Source organism: Natrix helvetica (genome assembly GCF_964273705.1).
Source record: "Natrix helvetica genome assembly, chromosome: Z".
NCBI classification, from domain to species: Eukaryota; Metazoa; Chordata; class Lepidosauria; order Squamata; family Natricidae; genus Natrix; species Natrix helvetica.
Window position 1 is genome coordinate 7509862 of NC_138554.1, and position 27942 is coordinate 7537803.

The 27942-nt window shown below is 41.3% G+C and overlaps 4 protein-coding genes across 4 annotated transcripts; 3 read left to right on the plus strand and 1 right to left on the minus strand.

Moving 5' to 3' along the window:
* Window positions 1-1749: 1749 nt before the first annotated feature.
* Window positions 1750-2676, plus strand: LOC309401208 (olfactory receptor 6X1-like; the record flags this gene model as incomplete). The annotated part of the gene is made up of 1 exon (XM_081970268.1): window positions 1750-2676. The coding sequence occupies one exon, from the start codon at window positions 1750-1752 to the stop codon at window positions 2674-2676; it is 927 nt and encodes a 308-aa protein (XP_081826394.1).
* A 10684-nt stretch (window positions 2677-13360) lies between these two features.
* Window positions 13361-14215, plus strand: LOC309401209 (olfactory receptor 6X1-like; the record flags this gene model as incomplete). The annotated part of the gene is made up of 1 exon (XM_081970269.1): window positions 13361-14215. The coding sequence occupies one exon, from the start codon at window positions 13361-13363 to the stop codon at window positions 14213-14215; it is 855 nt and encodes a 284-aa protein (XP_081826395.1).
* Window positions 14216-19335: 5120 nt separating this feature from the next.
* Window positions 19336-20277, plus strand: LOC309401211 (olfactory receptor 6X1-like; the record flags this gene model as incomplete). Its single annotated transcript, XM_081970280.1, has 1 exon — window positions 19336-20277. One exon carries the CDS (start codon window positions 19336-19338, stop codon window positions 20275-20277), a length of 942 nt encoding a protein of 313 aa, XP_081826406.1.
* Window positions 20278-26346: 6069 nt separating this feature from the next.
* Window positions 26347-27369, minus strand: LOC309401212 (olfactory receptor 6X1-like; the record flags this gene model as incomplete). The annotated part of the gene is made up of 1 exon (XM_081970281.1): window positions 26347-27369. The coding sequence occupies one exon, from the start codon at window positions 27367-27369 to the stop codon at window positions 26347-26349; it is 1023 nt and encodes a 340-aa protein (XP_081826407.1).
* Window positions 27370-27942: the final 573 nt, after the last annotated feature.

A 27942-nucleotide genomic window follows, 5' to 3' on the forward strand; every position in this document is an offset into this window, starting at 1 on the left:
CCTTTATATACCAATTTATCAAATTTCTATCGTGTCCTAATCTGAACTGATTCTCAGGAGTTTAAAGCAGAATAAAACACAGGGTGATAATGAAGAACAAAGCAAGTGGAAGAGCGAGGAAAACCCTCAAGGATGACTCACACCTGGTTGGCATTTCTTTACCCTCCTACCGCCAGGAAGGCGATATAGAAGCATAGCCAGCCACACAAACAGGCTGAAAAACAGTTTCTATCCGTGGGCTGTCAGACCTCTGAATGAGAAATAACACAACAGCTACATAGTACGATGGACTTGCAGGGCCGGCATAATATGTAACATGTCCACACTGGTACAATAGGACTGGGTGTTTGTTAATGTGATGTATTGGGTTAGGGATTTTCTGTCTTCACTGTGAGTTGTATTGTGTTGGAGGGGGGGGGGAGCTCAACCAATCCCATTGTACATGATATACAAGATGATTAGGGCACCGCCCCGAGTCCCTTTCGGGAGAAGGGGCGGTCTATAAATACGAATAATAAATAAATAAATAAATAAATAAACTGGAGGCTAAAACATATGAGGAACGTTTGCAGGAACTGGGTAAGTCTAGTTTAATGAAAAGAAGGACTAGGGGAGACATGATAGCAGTCTTCCAATATCTCGGGGTTGCCACAAAGAAGAAGGAGTCAAACTATTCTCCAAGGCACCTGAGGGTAGAACAAGAAGCAATGGGTGGAAACTAATCAAGGAGAGAAGCAACTTAGAACTGAGGAGAAACTTCCTGACAGTTAGAACAGTGGAACAACTTGGCTCCAGAAGTTGTGAATTCTCCAACACTGGAAGTTTTGAAGAAGATGTTGGATAATCATTTGTCTGAAATGATTATCAGATACTATTATCTGATTATCAGATACTATTTAAATGGTTGTCCACTAGGACTCCAAGATCCCTCTCACAGTTACTACTATTGAGCAAGGTACCACCTATACTGCACCTTAGAACTAAGGAGTAATTTCCTGACCATTAGAACAATTAATCAGTGGAACAACCTGCCTCCAGAAGTTGTGAACGCTCCAACACAGAAGATGTTGGATAACCATTTGTCTGAACATGCACACATGCAGATTGTTGGGGGCAATGTGTAGTGGTGTAGGGCTTCCTGCCTAAGCAGGGGGTTGGATTAGAAGACCTCCGAGGTCCCTTCCAACTGTGTATGTTTAGCTTAAGAGAAAGAAGGACTAGGGGAGGCATGATAGCAGTGTTCCAATATCTCAGGGGTTGCCCCAAAGAAGAGGGAGTCAAGCTATTCTCCAAGGCACCCGAGGGTAGAACAAGAAGCAATGGGTGGAAACTAATCAAGGAGAGAAGCAACTTAGAACTGAGGAGAAATTTCCTGACAGTTGGAACAATTAATCAGTGGAACAGCTTGCCTCCAGAAGTTGTGAATGCCCCAACACTGGAAGTCTTTAAGAAGATGTTGGAGAGCCATTTGTCTGAAACAGTATAGGGTTTCCTGCCTAGGAAGGGGGTTGGACTAGAAGACCTCCAAGGTCCCTTCCAACTCTACTATTGTATTGTATTGTATTATTGTGTTATTCTATATTCTATAAACTGTGCTTCTTGAAATATGGGTCAACTCTACTCTCTGATGCTTTCTCCATTTAAAAAAAAGAAATGACCCACTGAAATGGTATAATAAAATAACCATCCTGTAATCTTTCTTTCCTCCGGTTTGTCCGTCACAGCTCTAACCAAGCAATTCCCCTGCAAATGCATCCGATAAATCAAACCGTGGTTGCCGAGTTCATCCTACAAGGCTTTCCGGCCTCTGCGGAGTTGCAGAAGTATCTCTTTGTCCCCATTCTTTTCATCTACCTCCTCACCATCGTTGGAAACATCCTGATCGTTGTCATCGTTGTCCACGATCCTCGCCTTCACAATCCCATGTACTTCTTCTTGGGCAACTTTGCTGTCTTGGAGGTCTTCTACATCACCACCCTATCCCCCAAGATGTTGGCTCATTTTCTAGCCAAGAAAAAGTCCATCTGCTTCCACTGTTGCATCTCTCAAGCCTTTTTCCACTTCTTCCTGGGAGCCACAGAATTCTGCCTGCTGGCTTCCATGTCCTTTGATCGCTATATTGCCATCTGCAAACCTTTGTATTACAGCGTCATCATGAGTGACAGACTTTGTCTCCAGCTAGCCTTGGGCTCATGGTTGGGAGGCTTGCTCACTGTCATTGTCCAGACGGTTTTCCTGTGCCAACTCCCATTTTGTGGTCCGAATAGGATTAACCACTTCTACTGCGATGTGACTCCCTTACTGGGTTTAGTTTGTGCCAATACATATTTGCTTGAACAGATGGTGTTAGTGGGATCAGTCCTTCTTCTGTTCAGTACCTTCCTATTGACGGCCATCTCATACAGCTTCATCATCTTCACCATAATGGGCATCTCTTCCTCTTCAGGGAGGCAGAAGGCTTTCTCTACTTGTGTTGCCCACCTTACAGTTGTGTCCATCCAGTATGGAACCGTAATGTTCATGTATGTTAAGCCCAATTCCCACTCTTCTTTGGAAATAAACAAGGCGGTTTCTGTACTTAATACCATTGTGACCCCTCTACTCAACCCTTTCATCTACACTCTCAGGAACAAGGATGTCAAAGAAGCTGTGAAGAAAATGGTGTGTACCAAATAAAAAAAAGATGCTTCATTGCATGTCATAAAATAGACCCTAAAATTAAAGTGCATTTAGAAGGAATTGATTTGATTCCCAAGTGGAATAAAGGAGGCTTGCTCTTCCCCCCTCCCTCAAGATGCTGATATTCACCAGATGTACTTTCAGTGGCTTCATTTTGGCTACAGTTGTGGTCCAACTGAGATTTCTGTTAGAGACCCCCAAAAAATCATTTTGTCAGCTGGTTCAACAGACAAATATCGAAGTTTGTCTTGATTGAACGCCACCCAAAGTTTCCCATATGGCCCTTCTGAGCTCCGTTTTCACTGGCAGAAGATTGCAGGAGGCTGTCCCAGCCAAAAACAGTGGTCAGGAGCAGGGGTGGGTTTCTGCTGGCATTACCGCCGGTTTGGTGCATGCGGTGCACTCCATGTACATGGTCAGTAGCATATAAATAGGTCTGCAAATGCACAAAACATTTTAAAAGGTCAAAAAAAGATGCCGTGGTGGCCAGGGAACCAGTTCGGGGGCGTGGCAAGCATGCCATCCCTACCGATTTGCAGACCTAGTTGCCATTTCCAATGCTGGTTTCACCGAACCAGTGCAAACTGGTAGGAATCCACCTCTGATTGAGAGCCGGTTTTTGCTGGAAGAGTGCTCTTACCAATGCAGACGCCCCTGAAACAAGTGATATCAAGCTGGCCATGCCCCCCCATCCCACCCTCTGGTCAAATACAACCCTGATGTAGCCCTCAATGAAATAGAGTTTGACAGGCCTGATGTAGATGATGTATATAGATATTAATACATATATAGATATATGGATGTAGATAGACATAGACATGCATTAAATCAGGGGTGTCAAAGTTGATTTCATGGAGGGCTGTAGTTGACCTGGGGGGGGGCAGGTGGGCATGGCCGACTGGGTGGTTGTGGCCAACTGTGGGACATAGGCCCGCTTGATGCTGCTCACTGGGCATGGCCGACTGGCTGAGTATGGCCAACTGGGTGGGAATGGCCAGCTTGACACTGCTCACCGGGCATGATCAACTGGGTGGGCACAGACAGCTTGATGCCACTCATTGGGCATGGCTGAAACAGGCTTGGCTGTTTCCAGGGCAGCCCTACTGGCAAGATCTAACCACATTGTGGGACGGATCTGCTCCATGGACCTTGAGTTTGCCCTATATCATTTCAGACAGGAGGCTGTCCAGTCTTTTCTTAAAAACCTCTAGTGTTGAAGAACCTAGAACCATGATGGCGAACCCTCTTTGTGGGCATGGGACCCATCGCCCCAGCTCAGCTCCACATTGTGCATGCACGCATGCTTCCCACCGGCCAGCTGGTTTTCGTGTCTCTGCTGCACATGCAACGGGGTGGGAGATGTGAGTGCATGTGTGGGGGCGTGGCATACGCAGGAGACACGAGTGCATGCATGGGGATGGGATGCATGGGGGGTGTCACATGCGCATGTGCAAGGGAGTGGGGGAGCACAAGGGGGTCACACGGGCATGTGTGATGGGCAGTGTTCACGCAGGGGTCACGTGTGCATTCAAGGGAGGTGGGACACGGGTGGTCGCACATGCATTGCATTATCAGTGTGCATGCATGCTTTTGGCATGCAATCACAAAAAGGTTAGCCATCACTAACCTAGAATTTCTGAAGGCAAGCTGTTACACTGGTTTCCTCACTGTTAGAAAGTCTCTCCTTAATTCCAGGTTGCCTCATCCATTATTTCTTGTCCTGCCCTCTGGTGCTTTGGAAAATAAGTTAACCCCCACCTCCTCTTCTTTGTGGCAGCCCCTCAAATCCTGGAATCTTCCTATCATGTCCCTCCTAGGCCTTCTTTTCACTAGACTGGCTGGCCATACCCAAATTATGCAACCGTTCTTCATATGTTTTCATCTCCACCCTAGCTGGTCTCCTTTGACCTTTTTCCAAAGTCCTCAGATCTTTTTTGTAAGGTGATGACCAAAACTGGATGCAATATCCCAGATGTGGTCTTATTAGTTGTTACTGTGTTAATTGTTTGCTAGCTGAGCTGAAGATTTACTGCGCAGGTCATAGGCCTTATCTGACAATGATTTACTGCGCATGCTTCTTAACATGTTTCTTAATACATCACACATTCCAGAGACTTCTGATCTTCTGTTCGTCTGCCAAGAAGGTGGGCGACAATTGCTCTTGCCAAAATGTAACAATTAGATAGATTTGTTTATTTTTATTTTCATATTAAATTTTGTTTTCATTGGAACATGTTCTCGGGTTTTATTTCTTATCTGGAGATATGCTAACAAGGAGGGGCGACGGTCCGCACCTCAATCGAAGGTGGAAGGGAAACTTTCCATTCCTTCTCATTAATGATTTATAAAAAGGCACTAATACTTCACGTGATTTTTTGATTTTGTGCCTCCGTTTATGCAATGCAGGATTGCAATTAGCTGTTTTGGCTGCTGCTGCTGCTGCTGCACATGGCTGGCTCATATTCAAGCGATCGTCCACTAGGGCTCCAAAGTCCCTCTCACAGTTACTCATTTTCAGCCAGGTTTTACCTAATCTGCACTTGTACCTTTGGTTTTTCCTGTCTAGGTATAAAACCTTGCTTTTTTTCCGCATTAATTCCCTGTTGTTGGATAGGTCCATTGTTCAAGTCTATCAAGACCTTTTTGGATCCTGAGCTTGTCTTCTGGGGTGTTGGCTATTCCTGCCAGCTTAGTTTCCTCTGCAAATTTGATGAGTTCCCCTTCTATTCCCACATCTAAGTCATTATGAAGATATTGAAGAGTACTGGGCCTAAGAACCTTGTGGTACCCTACTGCTTAAAAGGAATGTTATAAAAATCAGATAAATTTTTAGCAACAGATGCAGTGTCACTTAAGATATAATTGATTAAGGGGGGCGTTCCACCAGGTTCGCCTGGTGCGCCTATTGCCTCCCCTATTGGACTGGAGCGCCCTTCGCACAGTCACTCATGCGCTTGTGACGTCCCGGCTAGACTACTGCAACACTCTCTATATTGGGCTCCCCTTGAGATGCACCCGAAGACTGCAGCTGGTTCAGAATTTCAATTTTGGGAGTCTTTAGCTACTCCCACGTAACACCTCTCCTGCGCGGGCTACACTGGCTGCCTGTGGCCTTTCGGGTGCATTTCAAGGTGTTGACCATCATCTTCAAGGCGCTCCATGGCACAGGACCTAGTTATTTGCACGATCGTATCCTGCCCCATACATCCCTTCGGCCGATTCACTCACACAGAGAGGGACTCCTCCTGGTGCCGTCCACTAGGCTGTGCCAGCGGGCGACGCCTAGGGGAAGGGCCTTCTCTGTGATGGGCCCGACCCTCTGGAATGACCTTCCCCCTGACATTAGAATGACTACGGACCTCTGCTCCTTCCGTCAGAAACTCAAAACCCACCTGTTTCAGCTAGCCGGCCTGGCCTAATTCCAGCTTTCCCACCTCAGTTTTATTTCTAAATTTTTATGATTGGTTTTATGGTCTAAGTTTTTAATTTTTATAAATTCGTACAGGGGCTATTTAATCTAATTTTAGCTATGTATACTATTGTTTGTATGGTTTTTTAAATTTATACCTGTACACCGCCCCGAGTCCCTTCAGGGAGAGGGGGTGGTCTAGAAATCTAATTTTAAAAAAAAGACTGTAGGGATCACTTTGGAAGTTTTCATATATTACACAGCCATTCCAGGAAGTGCTAATGACATGCAATGACTCCAATTTTCTAAAATAAGGGCTTGATTCTTTCTATGAGAAATGAACTTAACAGAATGAACACAATAACAGAGCTGGAAGGGACCTTGGAATCCTCTAGTCCAACCTCCTTCTCAGGAAGGAAACTCTACACCATTTCAGACAAAAGGTTGTGTCAACCTCTATATCACTTGCGTGCTATCGGCTGCCATAGTAATGGGGAGGGAGGGGGTTTTGGTATTTGGGAGGGGAATCCTGCTGGAGGAGATATCTCGAGACGAAGAAGGGGTTTTGTTCTTACCATCTTCTACGCATGCTGAATGCTCTTTAGGACTGGTCAAGGCCAACCATCTCTCCATACAAGCTGGCTGAGGCCACCTGAAGATGCACCTCACAAGACACCCTTGGGGGGTGGAGATTGGATATTTCGCTTGGGGTTGTTGGTGGAAAGGATTTGGGTAAATGTTTGATATGTACAATTTTGCGTCTTTTCGCCTCAGATCTTGCTTTAGTGACGCTGCTTTCACTTCATATCCAGTAAACGTACCTTTACTCCAAAACAGTGATGGCGAACCTATGGCACACGTGCCACAGGTGGCACGTGGAGCCATTTGTCAGGGCACGCGAGGCGTTGCCCTGTCAGCTGGCCAGCACGCATGCGCGCCCTGACCAACTGAGTTCACCCTTTTTAAAAGCCATTTCTGTCCTCCCCAGGCTCCAGAGGCTTTATAGGAGCCTGGGGAGGGTGAAAAGAGCCTTTCCCCCCCCCCCAGATGCCCTTTGGAGGCTTCATGAGCTTCGCTGAAGCCTCCGGAGCGCAGAAAAATGGCCCTACGGGCAAACCGGAAGTTCGGGAACGCACTTCTGGTTTGCTCGGAGTGTCATTTTGAGCACTCCGAAGGCTTCAGGGAAGCATCTTGATGGCCCCTGAAGCCTTCGGGGTGCTAAAAATGACCCTCCGAGCAAACCAAAAGTGACTTCCAGTTTGCTTGGAGGGTCGTTTTGACTGCTTCGGGGGCTTCAGGGAAGCCTCCTGAAGGTCCCTGAAGCTTCCAGAGGGCTTCCCGGGGGGGGGGGGAAGGCTGTTTTCAGCCTCCCAATACTCCTATAAAGCCTCTGGAGCCTGGGGAGGGCGAAAAAAGCATGCAAAAATGGGGGGGTCGCACCTGTAGTGCGCGCATGCGCACTGGAGGGGTCACACATTGCATTATGGGTGCGGCATGCCTGCACACGACCCCCCTGCCCTCCCCCCACTTATGGCACGCGAGCCAAAAAAAGGTTTGCCATCGCTGATCTAAAACAATGGAGTTGGGGGTTTCCTTTCTTGGATTTTGAAGGAGGAACATCTGGCAGGTTGTCCAATTTTTTTCTTTAAAACCTGTAGGAGTGTAGGAGCATCCACAACTTCCTCCTGTCGAAAAAATTAACCCATTTTCTCTCTGCTTTATTTTCACCTCTAAGAAGTAAATAGCCCATCCTGCATTCTAGAAGAAGAAGATGATGATGGTGATGATGATGATGATGATGATGATGATGATGATGATGATGATGATGATGCATTAAACCTTGAAACCAGGGGTGGGATTCAGCTGGTTCAAACCGGTTCGGACGAACCAGATGGTTATTTTACATCTGGTTCATTGAACTGAAAGTTGCAGGGACTGGCTGGCCATGCCCATCCCACCCTACTTCTCCCATGAGTCCCCATGCAACCCATTTTGGATACCAGGTAAGTGCAGGGCTCACGTGGAGGCTATAGGAGGGCAAAAAACAGGCCCCTTGGAAGTTCAAGAAGTCTGGAAACAGTCCTGTTTCTGGCCTCCAGAGGGCCTCCAGAGCCCAGGGGAGACAGTTTTAACCCTCCCGGAGTCTCAAAAAAAGCCTCCGGAGCCTGGATAGGTCTCCATGCAATCCGTTTTGGATGCCAGGTAAGTGCAGGACTCGCGTGGAGGTTCTGGGAGGGAGAAAAACAGGCTTCTTGGAAGTTCAAGAAGTCAGGAAACAGTCCCATTTCCGGCCTCTGGAGTGCCTCCGGAGCCAAGGGGAGGCAGATTTAACCCTCCCGGAGTCTAAAAAAAAGCCTCCGGAACCTGGATAGGGTGAAAACACCCACACACACTGTGGTACAGGAAGCTCACCATGGCCACGTCCACCCAGCAACTGGGCAGAGAACCAGTCGCTAAAGTTTTTGAATCCCACCCCTGCTTGAAACACAACTTTAAATCATATATAGCCTCTGTTTTGCCTTGTTTGAATTACTGAAGTCCCCAAGGGTTTTCTTGGCATCTCTCTGATGATTTGTTCTCCTTGGTGGAATAATTACAAAAAACAGTGAAATATATATATATTTTCCTATCCAGCAAAAATGATCTTCCGAACCTTTGAAGAAGAATCTATATCTTCATTGCTGAGGACAATTGGAGTGTAGAAATTTAGGGATGAGGCATGCAAACATCTATTCTGCAGTTAATCATACCTCAACGTGGCATCGGGAAGAAAGTCACAGTCTTTGAGAACGGTCTTTGGTTTCCTTCAGTATAAGTTTCACTGAAAGTGACTATCCATATCTCAGGGTGAGCTATGAAGTTCTAGCTGCTCTCGGACCTTGGTTGTTAGGTGATCAACATTGTATTATCCATCACGGGAAGATGTACAAAGACTAGATTATTTGCCTAAGTTAGTTAGGGGAAAAGAAAAACTAAACCTCTTGCTTCATGAATTAATCTGACTATCAACTCAAGTGAGTATTTTGTCTTCTTCAATACTTTCACAGATGAATAGCTGGCCACATTCTTTATAGAGGTCGCTTACAATATTTAGTGCATTGGAAGGGGTACCCTTTGTCTGAAGCTACATGGGTGAAAAGTTGGGATCTAAAAGAAGATAAATTAGGGAAACACATTTATCGCCTCCACGGGGTGCTATATATATATAAAGGGTTTTATGGAACACAAATTAAAACACTGAACACAGTGTAACTGTCCTGCCAAAGTCTTTGCCCTACATACTAAGATATAAAGTTATACATTATAACCACCCTGCTTATTTACAATTGGTCTATTCAGTATTTACAAATATAAAAAATATCGTATTTCCAACCACGTTGCTTTGTTTTTATCTTGTACATTTTCACTGTTACAGTTTCATGCATAATTCTAATCTCCATTCTATAAATCTTAGTCATTGCTTATTTGGGGTCTTTCCTTTTTTGTTCCAACTATCGATAACATTTATCCTAGATCTTATAATATTCTGATTTGTCTTTATTCTTCAATCCCCACCTCAATTTATCCATTTCATCACAAATCAGAATTTTCTTAATTACTTCCTCTTCTTGTGGAATTTCTCTGTTTTTCCAGTTTTGGGAAAAGACCATTTTTGCTGCTGTAATAATATGAATTCTTAAGTAGATTACCCCCTTGTTATCTTTATTGTTTATGATTCCCCCCCCCCCCCAAAAAAAAGTGCTGGTTTGAATTTTAGTTCTCTTTGTTTATCTTTATCAAGCACCTTTGAATTTTCCATCAATATTCCTTTTGTTTTGTTTTGTTTTGTTTGGCACATCCACCACAGATGGAAGTATGTGCCTGTTATAGCACACATTCCATTTCTATGTTGAACAGTGTGTTCTCTAGGTGTCCAAGGTATTAACATACAAACATAGTCATTATAATTATGTATTTATATAAAGAAATACTCAATAATATATAAACAAATGTGTAGTAATATCCATCGTTATTACAATGTATACTATCTTCCATTATAGTACCGATTATTTAACCGTCAACAAAAAATTACTCCTCTGTTTTTCTTTCTTGTGTAAACCATATTTCACTTAATTCCACTTCTCTAACCTCAATATCGATCATTTAACCATTTGTAGAATAGTTCCCATGTTATGAAATGATCTGAATCTTCTTTTCCTTTGATTTTTAGAGTTAATCTATCCATCTCTGCACATTCCAGATTTTTTTTTTTGATTATAATATCATCTGTAGGGGTTACTGGATTTTCCCAGCATTGCGGAGATGCAATCCTGGCAGTTGTTAGAATGTGCAAAACCAGATATGTGTTGCCCTTGTTGTAATTTCTTGGAAGCATGTCCAACAGAAATGTCTCAGGCTTCCGATCTATGTCTTGTCTTATTATATTTTCCAGCCATGTATGCATTTTCTTTTAGTATTTTTTGCTTTAGTGCATGTCCACCACATAGGGTGGTGTGACCCTGGTGTCTGATTGCATTTCCAACATTTAACAGACTTATTTTTATACATATTCGCTAATCTTGCAGGTGAATAGTACCATCTATAAAACATTTTATAGATGGTTTTTTTTAATGTGCTGTTGACATTGTGAGTTGATGATTTCTATTCCATAATTTCTGCCACCTGTCCAAGTCTATTGTATAGCCAAAATTCTGAGCCCATATTATCACTGTTTCTTTTACTTGTTCTTCTTCCAGTTAGAAAGTTAATACATAATTGTATATCCTCTTGATTAATTTTTCATCTCTTCACATTAAGATCTGGTCTAGCTCATTCGGTTTGTTATAAAACCCATACTCCTGCCTGCCTTTTTCCTATCTGGATTGCATCTGCAACTGTGGCCACATTCTTGAAGAAAACGAGCAAATTAATTAAAATTGCAGATGTTTATAATAAATGAAGTTGAATAATGAAGTTAAAAATATAATATACCAGATTTTTCATAAATTCCTATGTAAGCAATTGAACACTGGTTAAATGATAACAATGGCACATTAAACTGCTGATAAATTGTTTTATTAAATTATTGGACAGATTTCCTGACAGTTAGACAATTAATCAATGGAACAGCTTGCCTCCAGAAGTTGTGAATGCCCCAACACTGGAAGTCTTTAAGAAGATGTTGGATAGCCATTTGTCTGAAACGGTATAGGGTTTCCTGCCTAGGCAGGGGGTTGGACTAGAAGACCTCCAAGGTCCCTTCCAACTCTGTGATTGTATTGTATTGTATTTGCACTTATAGAGAAGAAAGTTGACCTTGATGGAACTATATGTTCCATTTCTAGGACAATGAGGAGTTAAAAAACACTTAACTCCTGAACAAATAGGTAACATTCAAAATCATATCAAACAGGGGATTCCCTAATTCACTGAATGAACAGGATAACAGGATTGGAAAGGACCTTGGAGGTGTTCCAGTACAACCCACTGCACATCCATGAAACTTTATACTGTTTCAGACAAATTGTTGTCCAATCTCTTCTTCTAAACCTCTAGTGTTGAAACAACCATAACTTCTGGAGGTAATATCTCAGCGGCTGCCACAAAGAAGAGGGAGTCAAGCTATTCTCCAAAGCACCTGAGGATAGGACAAGAAGCAATGGGTGGAAACTAATCAAGGAGAGAAGCAACTTAGAACTGAGGAGAAATTTTCTGACAGTTAGAACAATGAATCAGTGGAACAACTTGCTTCCAGAAGTGGGGAATGCTTCAACACTGGAAATTTTTAAGAAGATGTTAGATAACCATTAGTCTGAAGTGGTGTAGGGTTTCCTGCCTAAGCAAGGGGTTGGACTAGAAGACCTCCAAGGTCCCTTCCAACTCTGTTATTCTATTCAATAGAAAACTATAATAAGAAGGAGAGAGAGATCCAGCATAATCAGAGTGGTGTGATTTTGTTATTATAGGCAAACACAATTTTAAAAGATCCTTTTTTTTTGGTCTGATCTACCAAGTGGGGCTGGCATTACCTAATCAAGGATGGAGGGAATGGTTTTTAACTGCCCTTGTATACACCATATATTAATCAACATTCTCTGTGTGCTTCTTTCTCTCTCTCTCTCAATATAGATTGCCAAAAAGGCTACTGAATCGCTCATAGACTCCTCTTCATTGGATGAAACCAACAGAAGACTAAACGACCATCTGCCTGAGATGCTTTGATCTCAATTCCTGCACTGAGGACAGGAAGATCCATATGGCATCTTCCAATCTCTGGAAAGATGCCACATTAAAATAAAGGTCAAGTTTTCTCCTTTCTTTATCACTCCATAGCTCGCAAGATAGATTAATGGATTCAGGTAACAGGAAAGTAGATTCTAACTGAATACCATGGGGGGAAAAACATCCCAAAAGTTTCCCTTCACCTTCCCATAAGAAGAACTTAAAATAGCCATATCATAGACAGGTATGGATGTCAAGCTGACAAGTATCAGTATAAAAAGAAACAAAATTAATTAATCAGTGGATCAGAAGTTGACTTCGGAAGTTGTGAATGCCCCAACACTGGAAGTCTTTAAGAAGATGCTGGATAGCCATTTGTCTGGAATGGTAGAGGGTTTCCTGCCTAGGCAGGGGGTTGGACTAGAAGACATCCAAGGTCCCTTCCAACTCTGCCATTGTATTGTATTGTATAAAAGAGGTCGTTTGATTGTTTTCTTCAAATGCCCAAGAAAAAATGGATAGATTTATGTTATAGAAATTATACAACAAAACCTTAGGTTGAGGATTTTTAAAAAATAAATAATCAACTATATTTAACAAGATTATTCTTTCTGGTACATACATATTTCACTAAAAGCTCTGGAAAATGTAAATATATATATTTTAAAAAATTCCTACTGAACTTGGTTCTAGATTCCAAAAAGTGGATCCTGCATTTTTTGGGAAAATGTGATGATGATGATGATGATGATGATGAGGAGGAGGAGGAGGAGGAGGAGGAGGAGGAGGAGGAGGAGGAGGAGGAGGAGGAGGAGGAGGAGGAGGAGGAGGATGGAGGAGGATTGAACTTGCTTCTAGGCCAAAGCTTTGGGTTGGGTTGGGTTGACTGATAAAACATCAAGTTGTAGAACAATCATTTCAATGACTCATTCCTCTGATACTGCTGAACAATTATTCTGCTCTTGGATGAACAGGTTTTGGATGGAGAACCAAACAGTTGTCGCCGAATTCATTTTACTGGGATTTCCCAGTATCCTAAAAGTAAGATTTCTGGTGTTTGTGGGCGTCTTGATGATTTATATCTTGACCATCACTGGGAACGTTGTCATCGTTGCCACTGTGGCTTATGACCCTAGTCTCCATAAGCCAATGTACTTCTTCCTCGGCAACCTCTCGTTCCTAGGAATCATGTATGTGACAGCTACAATCCCCAAACTTTTGGCCAATTTACTCGCCGTCAAGAAATCTATCAGCCTGGCTGGTTGCAAAGCTCAAGCTTTTTCCCACTTCTTCCTAGGAGCCACAGAATTCTTCCTTCTCACCGCCATGGCGTATGACCGTTACATGGCCATTTGCCACCCTCTTCATTATCACGTAATCATGAGTAGCAGAGTTTGCATTCAACTGGCTTGTGGATGCTGGTTTGGTGGCCTGATGACTGTTTTGGTGCAGACCGTTCTAGTGTTCCGACTTCCATTCTGCGGCCCCAATACAATCAATCACTTCTATTGTGACGTTGGACCCTTGCTAAAGCTGGCTTGCACGGACACTCATCCCGTTGAATGGACAGTCTTTGTTGTGGCCACCGTTGTGGTGTTCAGCAACTCCTTGTTGACGGTGGTTTCCTACTTCTTCATCATCTCTGCTGTGATGAGAATCCCATCCATTTCTGGAAGGCAAAAGGCTTTTTCTACCTGTATCTCTCACTTAATTGTGGTTATTCTGTTGTACGGGGCAATTATTTTTATCTATGTCAGACCAACAGGGCATGCGTCGTTCAATATGAACAAAGTAGTTTCCCTTCTCAATACATTGGTTACACCATTGCTCAACCCTTTTATTTACACCCTCAGGAACAAAGAAGTTAAAGATTCTCTGAAAAGGGGGTTACGCTGGAAGAAAGTATTTGAGAAAAGTCACAAGTAAATTAAAAAAAGAAATTGAGAAATGACTGACTAAAGAACCATGGAATAACATAAATCTAACGTCAGGGTTCCAAATAGCACCCAAAAGTAAATCAGAATCCAAGGCAAAGTTTTGCCCAAAGTTTCAATTTCTTAAGAGAGCTATGTCAGCACACCTGGGAAACCCCAAATCTAAAAGCTTCCTGGTTTCCCCCACTAAGTTCAACGTTCAAGATCTTGCCCCCACACCCACAAGTCCATCACATGGTCCAATCTCCCACTGCCATGCAGGCTGTTCCACCCATCCAATTCCGGTCAGGTGCAGAGGTGCAGAGACAAAGGATGACCTTGGCTTTCTAGAAAGAATGTTGTTATGGCTACATATCATCTAACTCTGTACAATCTCCCCACTCCCATTTTCCCACAATGGAAAATGGACTTTTTAAAGAAAGTCCAGAAAATGTTCAATTTTTTCCCCACAGATTTTGGATGCACCTTTTGAAAAAAACAACATTCAGGTTCTTTTTATGTAAATCGTAAACAAACAACTCTCATTCTAACCCTTTGGACATGTTTTTCAAGAGGCAATTTGCTTTCCCTTTAAGATGCTTTGCTTCTCATCCAAGAAGCTTGTCCAGTTATGAAGAACTGAGGAAGCTTCTCAGATAGGAAGGGAAATGCATTCAAGGAAAAAAAACAAAGAAATTTCCAGCTGCCTTTTGAAAAAAGAAGCACCTTTGGAACAGCCGTGACTTGGATGGCTGAGAATCTCTACAAGACTTTCGCCCCCTTCCATAACCAGTAAAATTAAGACATAATGTTATGTGGTATTGTTTGGAAGCAATGGTTAACCGCTGGGAATGCAGGCTGTTCAAAACATGGACAGAATTAATTTAAAGTAATAAAAAAAAATCAGAAGCATCAGAACGTGTCCTGAATATTATTTTCAGTTGGGTGATGCTGAGATTGATGGTGATGATAATAAAAAAATGACTCGGATTGTGTTATATTACCCCTTATTCATGCTTTCTTTAAAAGTTTAATGTGATGCACAAAGCAGAGAATTTTCTTTTTAAAAAGGGAATTTATTCTTATCTATTGAAGGGTACTTACAGACTTTTGTAAGAAATGAGCACACCATTTTTAACGTTGGCAAGAAACAGCTTCATTTCATTCCAGCACTGTCAAGATGCTTTTCAGGTATAACCTTGTGTTAAATCACTTTTTCATTTCTACCTTTGAACTGCCTACACATCTGTCTGCTTTTTCTGCGTTGGATGTGAGTAAAGCACATCTTTCTCCTTCTATCCTGGCCACTTTTTGCAGAGCTACGATTGAGAGCGTTTTAACAAACTGCATCACTGTTGTTGTTGTTTTAACAAACTTCATTACTGTTTGGTTTGGTGGCAGCAAGTGCCTCAGATAGAAAGTCCATACAGAGAGTGGTGAGGATAGCTGAGAAGATGAGGGAATGAGGGAATAAATGGGGAACTCATCAAATTTGCAGATGACACCAAGCTTGCAGGAATAGCCAACACTCCAGAAGATAGGCTTAAGATACAGAAGGATCTTGACAAACTTGAACATTGGGCACTATCTAATAAAATGAAATTCAATGGTGAAAAGAGTAAGGTTCTACATTTAGGCAACAAAAACGAAATGCACAGGTACAGTATAGGTGGGACCTTGCTCAACAGTAGTAACTGTGAAAGGGATCTTGGAGTCCTAGTGGACAACCATTTAAATATGAGCCAGCAGTGTGCAGCAGCTGCCAAAAAAGCCAACACAGTCCTAGGCTGCATCAACAGAGGGATAGAATCAAGATCACGTGAAGTGTTAATACCACTTTATAATGCCTTGGTAAGGCCACACTTGGAATACGGCATTCAGTTCTGGTCGCCACAATGTAAAAAAGATGTGGAGACTCTAGAAAGAGTGCAGAGGAGAGCAACAAAGATGATTAGGGGACTGGAGACTAAAACATATGAAGAACAGTTGCAGGAACTGGGTATGTGTCTAGCTTAAGAGAAAGAAGGACTAGGGGAGACATGATAGCAGTGTTCCAATATCTCAGGGGTTGCCACAAAGAAGAGGGAGTCAAACTATTCTCCAAGGCACCTGAAGGTAGAACAAGAAGCAATGGGTGGAAACTAATCAAGGAGAGAAGCAACTTAGAACTGAGGAGAAATTTCCTGACAGTTAGAACAATTAATCAGTGGAACAGAAGTTGCCTCCAGAAGTTGTGAATGCCCCAACACTGGAAGTTTTTAAGAAGATGTTGGATAGCTATTTGTCTGAAACGGTATAGGGTTTCTTGCCTAGGCAGGGGGTTGGACTAGAAGACCTCCAAGGTCCCTTCCAACTCTACTATTGTATTGTATTGTATTGATTATAGGAAGCTCTAATGCTTATAAGTGCTATGTGCTTAGAGCTCAAACCATTGTTAGGGACCTCACATCAGAGGTGGTATTCAGCAGGTTCTTACCATTTCTGGAGAAGCAGTAGTGGAAATTTTGGGTAGTTCTGAGCTCTGTTTTTGCTGGCAGAGGGCTATCAAAGGAAACTAAAAATGAAACAAAAGGAGAAATGTTTCCCCTTTTGCATTTCAGCATGCAAGAAGGGACAGGAAAGGAGAAAGGGAAAAAGGAAAGACAGAGAAAATATAGCAAGAGAGCACGGAAGGAAAATGAGAAAAGAGGAGAAGGAGGAAGAAAGAATGAAGAAGGAAAGAAAAAGAAGAAAAGGAAGGAAGGAAGGAAGGAAGGAAGGAAGGAAGGAAGGAAGGAAGGAAGGAGATAATAATGAGAGGAAGGGTGGATTTTAGGAAAGTTCTGCCTTAGCACTTGGCCACCATAGGTGTCCCTAACATGAGTGATGTCAACCTGCCCATCGCATCCCCTGAGGTCAAACATAACTCTGATGCAACCCTCAATGAAATTGAGTTTGACACCCCTGGCGTAGAAAGAGTTCTCTCCAAAAAAAAAAGACCTTCTAATTCATCGGCCCTCTTAATGACCAATCCCTATTTCTCAACTTGGTTTAGATAATTTCAGATGACCCATTTCCATTATTTCAAAGCTGTTCTCTGAAGACATCCATACACAAACTACTAATTGGCCTAATGGAAACTATTACATTAGTTACGATATCCCTGAGGAGCGATTAAGGAAATAATATTTCTGACTATTCTGTCTTAAAGAAGAGAGCTATATGTAGAATCTTTCTGTGGTAAGATTGTCTTCCCAACATGTTTGATGAGGGCCAGGAGGGTAAGAAAGGAGAGTCTATATATTTTTTTCTTAGTTGAACATGTTGTGGTTGACAATTTTGTATACATCCTGTTGAAATGTTAATCTAAGCAAGTTTCTGCATCCTAAGTGCAGGTTCTTCTTATCAGCATTAAGTATATCAACCAAATACATACAACTTTTCCATATGGAAAATGGCAAGGATGCAACTAATTCAAAATCTCAGGTTCAAGACAAGTGAATAAGCATCAGAATTGAGCTGGAAGGAGCTTGGAGGTCTTCTAGATTAAATAGATGCAACATTGAAATTGCTTGGGATTTAAGCTGTGGAATTTAGAGATTTTTTTTTTAAAAAAGGACATTGCATTGTTTTGCTAAATCCTACTATGGAGAGCCCTCTACTAAGAGCAAGCCACAAAGGAACAGGAGGTTCATAGGCTTCCAGATTCTAGCAGTTGTCGATGTGATGGTCGAAAAGATGGAGAGATACACAGAGAGAAGGAGAATCCCACCTGCTCCGTCATTTTAGGATTCTACGATTCAGAATTGGCTGGATGAATTTTACAGATGTAGAATTATAGATAAAGAAATCCATAACTGTCCTTTTTAAAGAATTCCCTGTATGGAGATTCTCAGTCATCCAGATCATTTTTGTCCCTGCAAGTAATAGTGTGTGCGTCACCCACACTTATGGCAAAAAGGAAGTTTGGACTGCTATGGTGTGTTGCAGTGAAGGGGCTTGTGTTGTGAAAGAGTGTTGGGGAATTCCTATTGTGACTTAATGGCTTTGTCCTGTGTAGGATCTTGAGTAAGGGGCTAATCCTATCATTCTGTCCTTTGCTGCAAGGAGTTTCAAAATATCCTGTCTTGAATGGATGATTAAATCTGCATTTCTAAAAGCTGCCTCCTCAGTTTCTGTTTGGAGGCAGGGAGACTGGGGCTGCTTCCTGCCTCTAAAAAAAACCCCATGCTTCTCCATTTCTCTTCTAGGGAAATATAATATTCTGCCTTTTTAAATATATTCCTCAAAATATTTCATTCTTTTAGGAGGAAGGGATTCCCACATCCCAAAGGCGCTTTCTTCCTAAAGGTGTCTAGATGTTCCTGTTTTGCTTTAAAATGTTTTGCTTCTCCTTTAAGAAGCTTCTCCAGAACTGAAGAATTGAGAGAAAATGGTTCCTCTTTGGACGCTTAAAAATAGGACACTATCTGCAACTTGCTAAAGATTTAGGCATATCATATTTTATGAATGCTTTGGCTTTGGGGGCTCTTTCAGTCAATGGGGTTTTATCAGGAATCTCATGAGCTCATGGGAGTTGGGAGCGACAGCATGATCTTAGAGAATGAAACAACTACTTTGAGTCAAGGGAAGGAAGCACAAGATTCAGAGTCTCAAAGATGCAACGAATCACAGTTTGAATTTCTTCTTAATCTTCACACTGCACAGTCCTGTCAACTCTTCTTCTCTAATGTTCAAATCACTTTCTCCTCTCTCTAATTTCAGGAAAGAAGAAGAGGACTACTGTAACATCTGAAATATCAATCCAAACGTTGAAATATGATGTGGTGCACCTGAATTTTGACATTACCATAGTAACATTCCATGTACATGTTGGCATAATATACTGCAAATGATAAAATGCAATTCCTTTTTCATTAAACAATAAGTGTCAGTTTTCCAGACAGACAAATGTACATAAATACATAGAATATTTCAGAAGTTTTCAATGCACTATGCTTCCTGCCTCCCTCCACCCTTCCTTCCTGCTTTTTCTTCATTTGTTTCTGTTCATGAACTTTATTTGTAAATGTAATGTATGCATTAGCCATAACCTTTTGAAATGATAGATGCCACCTGAGCTACTGCTGAGAAATCTTTGGCCATTTTGAAATGATGGAGCCTAGGAATGTGTCCAGAGTAACTGAGTTCATCCTATTAGGAATTCCTTTTCTGTATGGTTTTCACCGATTCTTCTTTGTGGTGGGTCTCTTCATGTATCTGGTAACCATCCTTGGGAATGGCTTCATCCTCATCATCGTCACAATTGAGCCAAGACTTCAGACCCCGATGTACATCTTCCTCAGCAACCTTGCTTTCCTGGAGATCTGCTATACCTCCACTGTGGTACCCAAATTACTACAGACGTTTATACAAACCAAGACCACCATCTGCTTCCACTGTTGCCTTACTCAAGGGCTTTTTCACTTCTGTTTCGGTAGTACGGAACTTTTCATCCTCACCGCTATGGCCTTTGACCGCTATCTGGCCATCTGCAAGCCCCTTCAGTATCCCATCATGATGTCCAGGCATGTGTGCCTTCAAATGTCTTTGGCCACCTGGTATGCTGCCTTTGTGATTATCTTTTTTCATTATTTTATGGTTTGGGGATTGCCGTTCTGTGGGTCCAATGTCATTGACAGTTTCTTCTGCGATATCGGTCCTCTGTTGAGTCTTGTCTGTGCAGACACCCATTTCATTGAGTCTCTCAGACTGTTGACTGCCTTTGTTGTTGTGATTATAACCTTGCTTCTCATCACACTGTCCTACGTTTTCATCATTGCCACCGTCCTATGCGTTCCCTCTGCTGTAGGACGGAAGAAGGCCTTCTCCACCTGCTCATCTCACCTGTTGGTGGTGTCCTTATTGTATGCAGCTCTTGTCTTCATGTACATGAGGTCCGATGTCCAGTCCTCATACCGCTTCACCAGGACTGTGGCGGTCTTGAACACCACTCTTACCCCAATGCTGAATCCTTTCATATACACCATTCGGAATGCCGAAGTCAAAATAGCCGTCCAGAATATAATCCATAAAAGGAAAGGGACCTTAAATTGAGATAATGATTGGAACAATAGTTCCAGGACTCTCAAATGTAGTAGAATTAAGATGAAATTTAGAGATTTGTGGCATCGGTGACATTTTGAGTGACACAATCAGATTTCAACTGCCAATAATTTCAGACTTAAGACACATGTCTAGTTTAATGAAAAGAAGGACTAGGGGGACACATGATAGCAGTGTTCCAATATCTCAGGGGCTGCCACAAAGAAGAGCGAGTCAAACTCTTCTCCAAGGCACCTGAGGGCAGGTCAAGGAGCAATGGGTGGAAATTAACCAAGGAGAGAAGCAACTTAGAACTGAGGAGAAATTTACTGTCACAATCAGCGAAGCGTGCGCTCAGCGAACCAGTTGTTAAAGTAGTAGGATCCCACCCCTGATTCTACATCTGTAAAATAAGCCAGCCATCTCCAAATAATAGCATCCTAAAATGATGGAGCAGGTGGGATTCTCCTTCTCTCAGTGTATCTCTCCATTTTTCATCCATCACATCAACAACTGCTAGAATCGGGGAGATCTTAGTAGAGGGGTCTCCATAGTAGGATTTAGCAAAAGAATGCAATGTCCTTTAAAAAAGTAATCTTTCTCAGTTCTACATCTTAAATCCCAAGCAATTTCAATGTTGCATCTACATAATCGAGAAGACCACTAAGGTCCCTTCCAGCTCTTTTCTGATACTGATGCTTATTTATTTTATTTTATTCCTTTTATTTGGTTTTCAAACTTGTAAAAGATAACAGGTATGAGTATAAACAGAAATATGAGCACAGTAAATGGGTACGAATAAATGGAGACAGTAGGACAGGGGCGGTAGACACACTGGTGCGCTTATGCACGCCCCTTACAAACCTCTTAGGAATGAGCTGAAGTCAACAGTAGTCAGTCTTGGGTTAAAATTATGAGGGTTTGGGGATGTAACAACAGGTCAGGTAGGGCATTCCAGGCATTGACCACTCTGTTGCTGAAGTCGTATTTTCTGCAATCGAGTTTGGAGAAGTTTACCTTGAGTTTGTATCTATTGTTTGCCTGTGTATTATTGTAGTTGAAGCTAAAGTAGTCATTGTCAGGTAGGACATTGTAGAGGATAATTTTGTGTCTTACACATAGGTCAGACCATAGGCGGTATAGTTCCATGTTGTCCAAGTCCAAAATTTAAAGTCTGGCGACATAGGTTTATTCACATTATTATTATTATTATTATTATTATTATTATTATTATTATTATTATTATTATTATTATTATTATTATTATTATTTACTTTATTCATTAAACATGAAACTCAGCCAACTGAACATTTAAAAACGCATTACAAATACCATTGATTGGTGCTAATGGTTGATACGGTTTGCTGCCAGCGTCCTAGGTATCAATCAATTACCTTCTTAAAATACGTATAAGATGTTTCGAGTAGCGCAGCTTTTTGCACTTCCACTGGTGTTATTGAAGGAAGCTGCAATTTGTGGATGTATCTTGTAAAATTCTTGGACATGGGGCCAAGTGCCCCGATGACAATGGGTGTCACTGTTACATGCCTCATCCATAGCCGTGTACTTTCGATGGCCAGGTCGCGATATTTCATGATTTTTTTCTAGTTCTTTTTCTTTGACTCTGGCATCTCCAGGAACAGCGATATCAATAAACTACACTTCGGCCCTTTACAACTGTGATATCTGGCGTGTTGTGCTCCAAATGACGATCCGTTTGTATTCGAAAGTCCCACAAGATCTTCACCTTCTCATTTTTGATACGTTTTTCCACTTTATGTTCCCATGTCTTTCTGGATACAGGTAAATCATATATTTTTTACATAATGACCAGTGGATTAATTTAGCAACTTGGTCGTGTCTTGCTTTGTAATCATGCAATTTTGCTGCATTCACATATTAAATGTGAAACAGTTTCGACTTTGTTATTGCAAAGTCAGCAGTTTGGGTTGTCAGTGGACTTTTGTATCTTCGCTTTCATGGCATTAGTTTGTAGTGCTTGTTCTTGAGCAGCCAGTATTAAACCTTCCATTTCTTTCTTGATAGTTCCCATCTTAAGCCATGTCCATGTCAAGTTGTCATCACATTTTCCTTCAATGTTTTTTAAGTCCTGTCCATGCAAAGCTTTGGTTTTCCATCTATTTAATCTGTCATCCAGCTGTTTTTCCTTATATCCTGCCTTTGTTTCTGTTGTTTTTATGCTGTTCCATTAAAGACATTTAAAGACCTTTGTTTTCTCATACTTGAGACAAGTATGAGAAAGTCGAATCTGCCATTCGGAAGCCAGAGTCTGATTTTTTTTAGAAACAATATATCTTTTGTTCTCTCTTCTTTGTTCTCACTGACTTTGTAATTGAACCGTTTGCAACTTGCTTACAGAAACTGATAAAGAGCCAAGGGCATGAATTGTTCTTGCAGGTGCTTTTGTGAAATATTTTGGCAAGGGAAGGAAAAGAAAAGAAAAAGACAGAACCCTTCTTTTTTTAAAAGTATAAAAGAAGTTGTGCTTAAGTCCATTTAAAATAAATATATTTATATACACAAAAGAGGCTTGGAAGGCTAGAGTGGCAGTGGATTTTAGACTTCTTTTTTCTTTTTTTTTTCCTCTTTTTTTCCCCTGTAAACATGAATCAATATGCAGATGAGGAATTCTTAAGTTTTCAAAATATCTTGGCTGGAATTCAAAATATATTGGAAGGATTTGGGAGATTTGAGAAGAAGTTGATAGTCTATTGTTTCTCATAGCAAAAGATGAGGGGGTTGGAGCCCCAAAAATTAAAGAAGAGAATGAAGATATAGAAGATAAAGATAAGACAACAGATGAACCTATTAATGGAGCAGACATGGGTGAAAGTGGAAAGAAGGGAATATGGAAAAGTGAATTTGACAATCTGGAGCTCTATCCCTGTTTTCAAGATACAGGAGAAAGAAAAGGGCTGATAATGATGGAGTTAAGAAGAGAAACCTTTTCAGAAACACGTCTGATAACCAAAGATAAGCTAATTTCAATACCAGTTCAAGGGCAACGAGATTATCTGAGAGATCTTTTAAGCAACAAAGTGCGGAGAGAAGTTTACAAAAACTTTATAAAGGTGTTAAAAAGAGAATTGACACAACAACTGGCAAAAGAGATAAGACTGTTTTGTTACTGGAAAGATTCAGTTTGATAATGAAAGTTGATGTTAAAAAAATTAGTTAATTTTTGGTGATTAATAAGTAGGAATTTTAGTATTTTGTAGATTGTTCTAGATTGTTACTCAATGTTTATTCATTAACAAGTAATTAACTACGATAATAATAATGAAATGATAATCTTAACTAGTAAAAGCAATTTGAATATAAATTGCAAATTGGGACCTGGGAAAAATACATACATTTTATTTAAAAAATTTTGTTTAGAACTTGTTATAAATGTGTAATTTCTCTTGGGTCTGATGAGAGGAGATGTGATATAAATAGTAAATAATTTTTAACTAACTACAACAATACCAAGGAAATGTTAATGGATAATATTTAATGATATATACATGTGTTGATATTGGTAAAAGCAAATTGGATACAAGCTCTAAATAGTGAGATGGGGGGAGGAAATGCTTAGATATTTTATTAATTGATTTTTTCCCCAGAATGTGTAATAAAGATGTAATGTTATTGGAGGTTTATTGAAATTGCTAATGAATGCCAGTAGGTGGTTGTGTCTTTAAACACAAAGGATTTCAGATAAAAACACATTTAAATAATTATAGTTAAATGAGAATGGAGGTACATTGATAGTAAAATACATAAAGATTTTTGATTTAAAATGTACAATTCAATATGAATGAAGTATAAGTAATGATTGTGGAAGAAACACAAGGAATTTATTTGTAACCAATCGACACGCTTTCTACAAGATGTGTTTGGAAGCCGTCGGGGTCTGAATGGGGGACAACAGACTCAAAGTCAACCCCTCCAAGACTGAGTGGCTGTGGCTACCGGCACCTCGGTTCAGCCAGCTGATCCCATCACTGGCCATAGGGGGCGAACAATTGCCCCCTGTGGAAAGGGCACGCAATTTGGGCGTCCTCCTAGACGCCCGGCTGTCAATGGATGATCATGTGACAGCCGTGGCAAGGGGGGCGCTCCACCAGGTTCGCCTGGTGCGCCAATTGCGCCCCCTTCTGGACCGTGATGCCCTACGGACAGTCACTCATGCACTGGTGACGTCTCGCCTGGACTACTGTAACGCTCTCTACATGGGGCTTCCCTTGGGACGCGTCCGAAGATTGCAGCTAGTCCAGAACGCAGCCGCGCGGGTAGTCATGGGGAGTACTAGGTACTCCCACGTAACACCTCTCCTGCGCGAGCTGCACTGGCTGCCTGTGGTCCTTCGGGTGCGTTTCAAGGTTCTGATCACCATCTTTAAAGCGCTCCATGGCATAGGGCCTAGTTACCTGCGGGATCGCATCCTCCCACATACATCCCTGCGGCCAATCCGCTCTCACAGGGAGGGCCTTCTCCTGGTGCCGTCCACGAGGCAATGCCAACGGGTGACACCGAGGAGTAGGGCCTTCTCTGTGATGGGCCCAACCCTCTGGAATGACCTCCCCCCCGACATTAGAACCACTACTGACCTCCGCTCCTTCCGACAAAAACTGAAGACACACCTGTTCAGACTGGCTGGTTTGGCATAATTTATAACGTCTACCTCCTGGCATACACATTCTTACTGGTTTTTAGAGGGATAGTGTTTTAAATTTAACCTGATATTTTAAACTTTTGTATTGATTTATTTATTTAGCTGTACAGTTTGGCATATTTTATCCTCCTCTCATACATGTATTTATGTAGTTATTTCTATGTTTTAATCTGTTGTATTTTGATACGGACTGTACACCGCCCCGAGTCCCTTTCGGGAGAGGGGGCGGTATATAAACGCTAATAAATAATAATAATAATAATAATAATAATAATAATAATAATAATAATAATAATAATAATGATGATTCTTTTTTGTGTGTGTGTTTTTGTTTAATTAAAACAAAACAAAAATTTCCCCCAAAAATGTCACTGATGCCACAATCCTCTAAATTTTATCTTATTTCGACTACATTTGTGAGTCCTGAAACTACTGTTCCAATCATTATATGAATTTAAGGATCCTTTCCTTTTATGGATTACATCCTGGATGGCTTTTTTGACTTCGGCATTCCATATTGTGTAACATAGTTAGTCCTCAACTTAAAACCATCTGTTTAGTGACTGTTTGAAGTGACAACATCACTGATAAAAGCTGACTGATGGATGTTTTGCACACTTAGGACCACTGTCCCCATTGTCACATGATAAAAATAGAAGAGCGGAGTGGAGTGGAATGAAATGGAATGGAACAGAATGGAATAGATTGGGATAGAATGGGATAGGGAAAAGGGAATAACAAAGTTGGAAGGGAAATTGTAGGTCTCCTAGTCAAACGCCCTTCTTAGGCAGGAAACCCTACACCTCTTCAGACAAATGGTTGTCCAATCTCTTCTTAAAAAAACTTCCAGTGTTGGAGCATTTACAACTTCTGGAGGCAAGTTGTGATTAATTGTTCTAACTGTCAGGAATTTTTTCCTTAGTTCTAAATTGCTTCTCACCTTGATTAGTTTTCACCCATTGCTCCTTGTTATACCCTTGGGTGCCTTGGAGGAAAGCTTGACTCCCTCTTCTTTGTGGCAGCTCCCAAGATAGTGGAATACTGTTATCATGTCACCCCTAATCTTTCTTTTCATCAAACTAGATGCATTTTTAAGTCTAAAATTATTGTCAGTTGAATTCTGATTGCGTCACTCAAAATGTCACCGATCCCACAAATCTGTAAATTTCATCTTATTTCTACTACATTTGGGAATCCTGAAAGTATTGTTCCAATCATTAGGACTGGCCCATGTTTCTCCTCAACCTCTTCATTATCCAACTCTGCTGCCAGCAGGAGGCAAAAGCCCCTGAGATATTGGAATACTGTTACCATGTCACCACCTAGTCCTTTTTTTCATCAAACTAGACATTTTTAAATCTGAAATTATTGACAGTTGAATTCTGATTGTGTCACTCAAAATGTCACCGATGCCACAGTCCTCTAAATTTCATCTTATTTCTACTACATTTGGGAATCCTGAAAGTATTGTTCCAATCATTATCTGAATTTAAGGTTCCCTTCCTTTTATGGATTACGTTCTGGACGGCTTTTTTGACTTCGGCGTTCCGAATGGTGTATATGAAAGGATTCAGCATTGGGGTAAGAGTGGTGTTCAAGACGGCCACAGTCCTTGTGAAGTGGTTTGAGGAGTGGACATCGGGCCTCACGTACATGAAGGCAAGAGCACCATATAAAATAGACACCACCAACAGGTGAGATGAGCAGGTGGAGAAGGCCTTCTTCCGTCCTACAACAGAGGGAACTCGCAGGATGGTGGCAATGATGAAAATGTAGGACAGAATGATGAGAAGCAAAGTCATAATCACACTGACAAAGGCACCCAACATTCCGAGAAACTCAATGAGATGAGTGTCAGTGCAGGCAAGGCTCAACATAGGACCGAAATCGCAGAAGAAATGGTCAACAATATTGGACTTGCAGAACGGCAGTTTCCAAACCATAAAACAATTAGGAAAGATAATCATAAAGGCAGCATACCAGGTGGCTAGAGACATTTGAAAGCACAAGTGCTTGGACATTATGATGGGATACTGAAGGGGCTTGCAGATGGCCAGATAGCGGTCGAAGGCCATAGCGGTGAGGATGAAAAGTTCCGTACTACCAAAACAGAAGTGAAAAAGCCCTTGAATAAGGCAACAGTGGAAGCAGATGGTGGTCTTGGTTTGTATAAACGTCTGTAGTAATTTGGGGACCGCAGTGGAGGTATAGCAGATCTCCAGGAAAGCAAGGTTGCTGAGGAAGATGTACATTGGGGTCTGAAGTCTCGGCTCAATTGCGACGATGATGAGGATGAAGCCATTCCCAAGGATGGTTACAAAGTAAATGAAGAGACCCAGCACAAAGAAGAATCCGTGAAAATCATACAGAAAAGGAATTCCTAATAGGATGAATTCAGTTACTCTGGACATATTCCTAGGCTCCATCGTTTCAAAATGGTCAATGATTTCTCAGCATTAGCTCAGATAACATCTAGCATTTCAAACATTATTGCTAACGCGTACATTACATTTTCAAATAAAGTTAAGAAACAGAAACAGATGAAGAAAAAAATCTCAATACAGGAAAAAAAGTTGTAGGAAGGAAGCACAGTGCCTTTAAAACTTCTGAAATGTTCTATTTATCTACATTTATCTGTCTGGAAAACTATTGACTATTATTGTTGTAACACCTACACATTTAATGAAAAAAAGGAAATGCATTTGATCATTTGAAATATATTATGCCCATAAGTATATAAAAAGTCACTATGGTGATGTCAAAATTCACATAATGCCCCACATTATATTTCAGTGTTTGGATTGATATTTCAGACATTACACTGGCCATCTTCTGTTTTCCTGAAATAAAAGAAGAACACATTTAAGCAGAAAAAATAACTTTCTAAATAAAGGTGATTTTTCAAAAGGTAACTGTACTTTCCTTGTTTTTCCTTGAAGACGTTTTGCTTCTCATCCAAGAAGCTTCATCAGTTCTGACTAGATGACATGGGGAGGTTG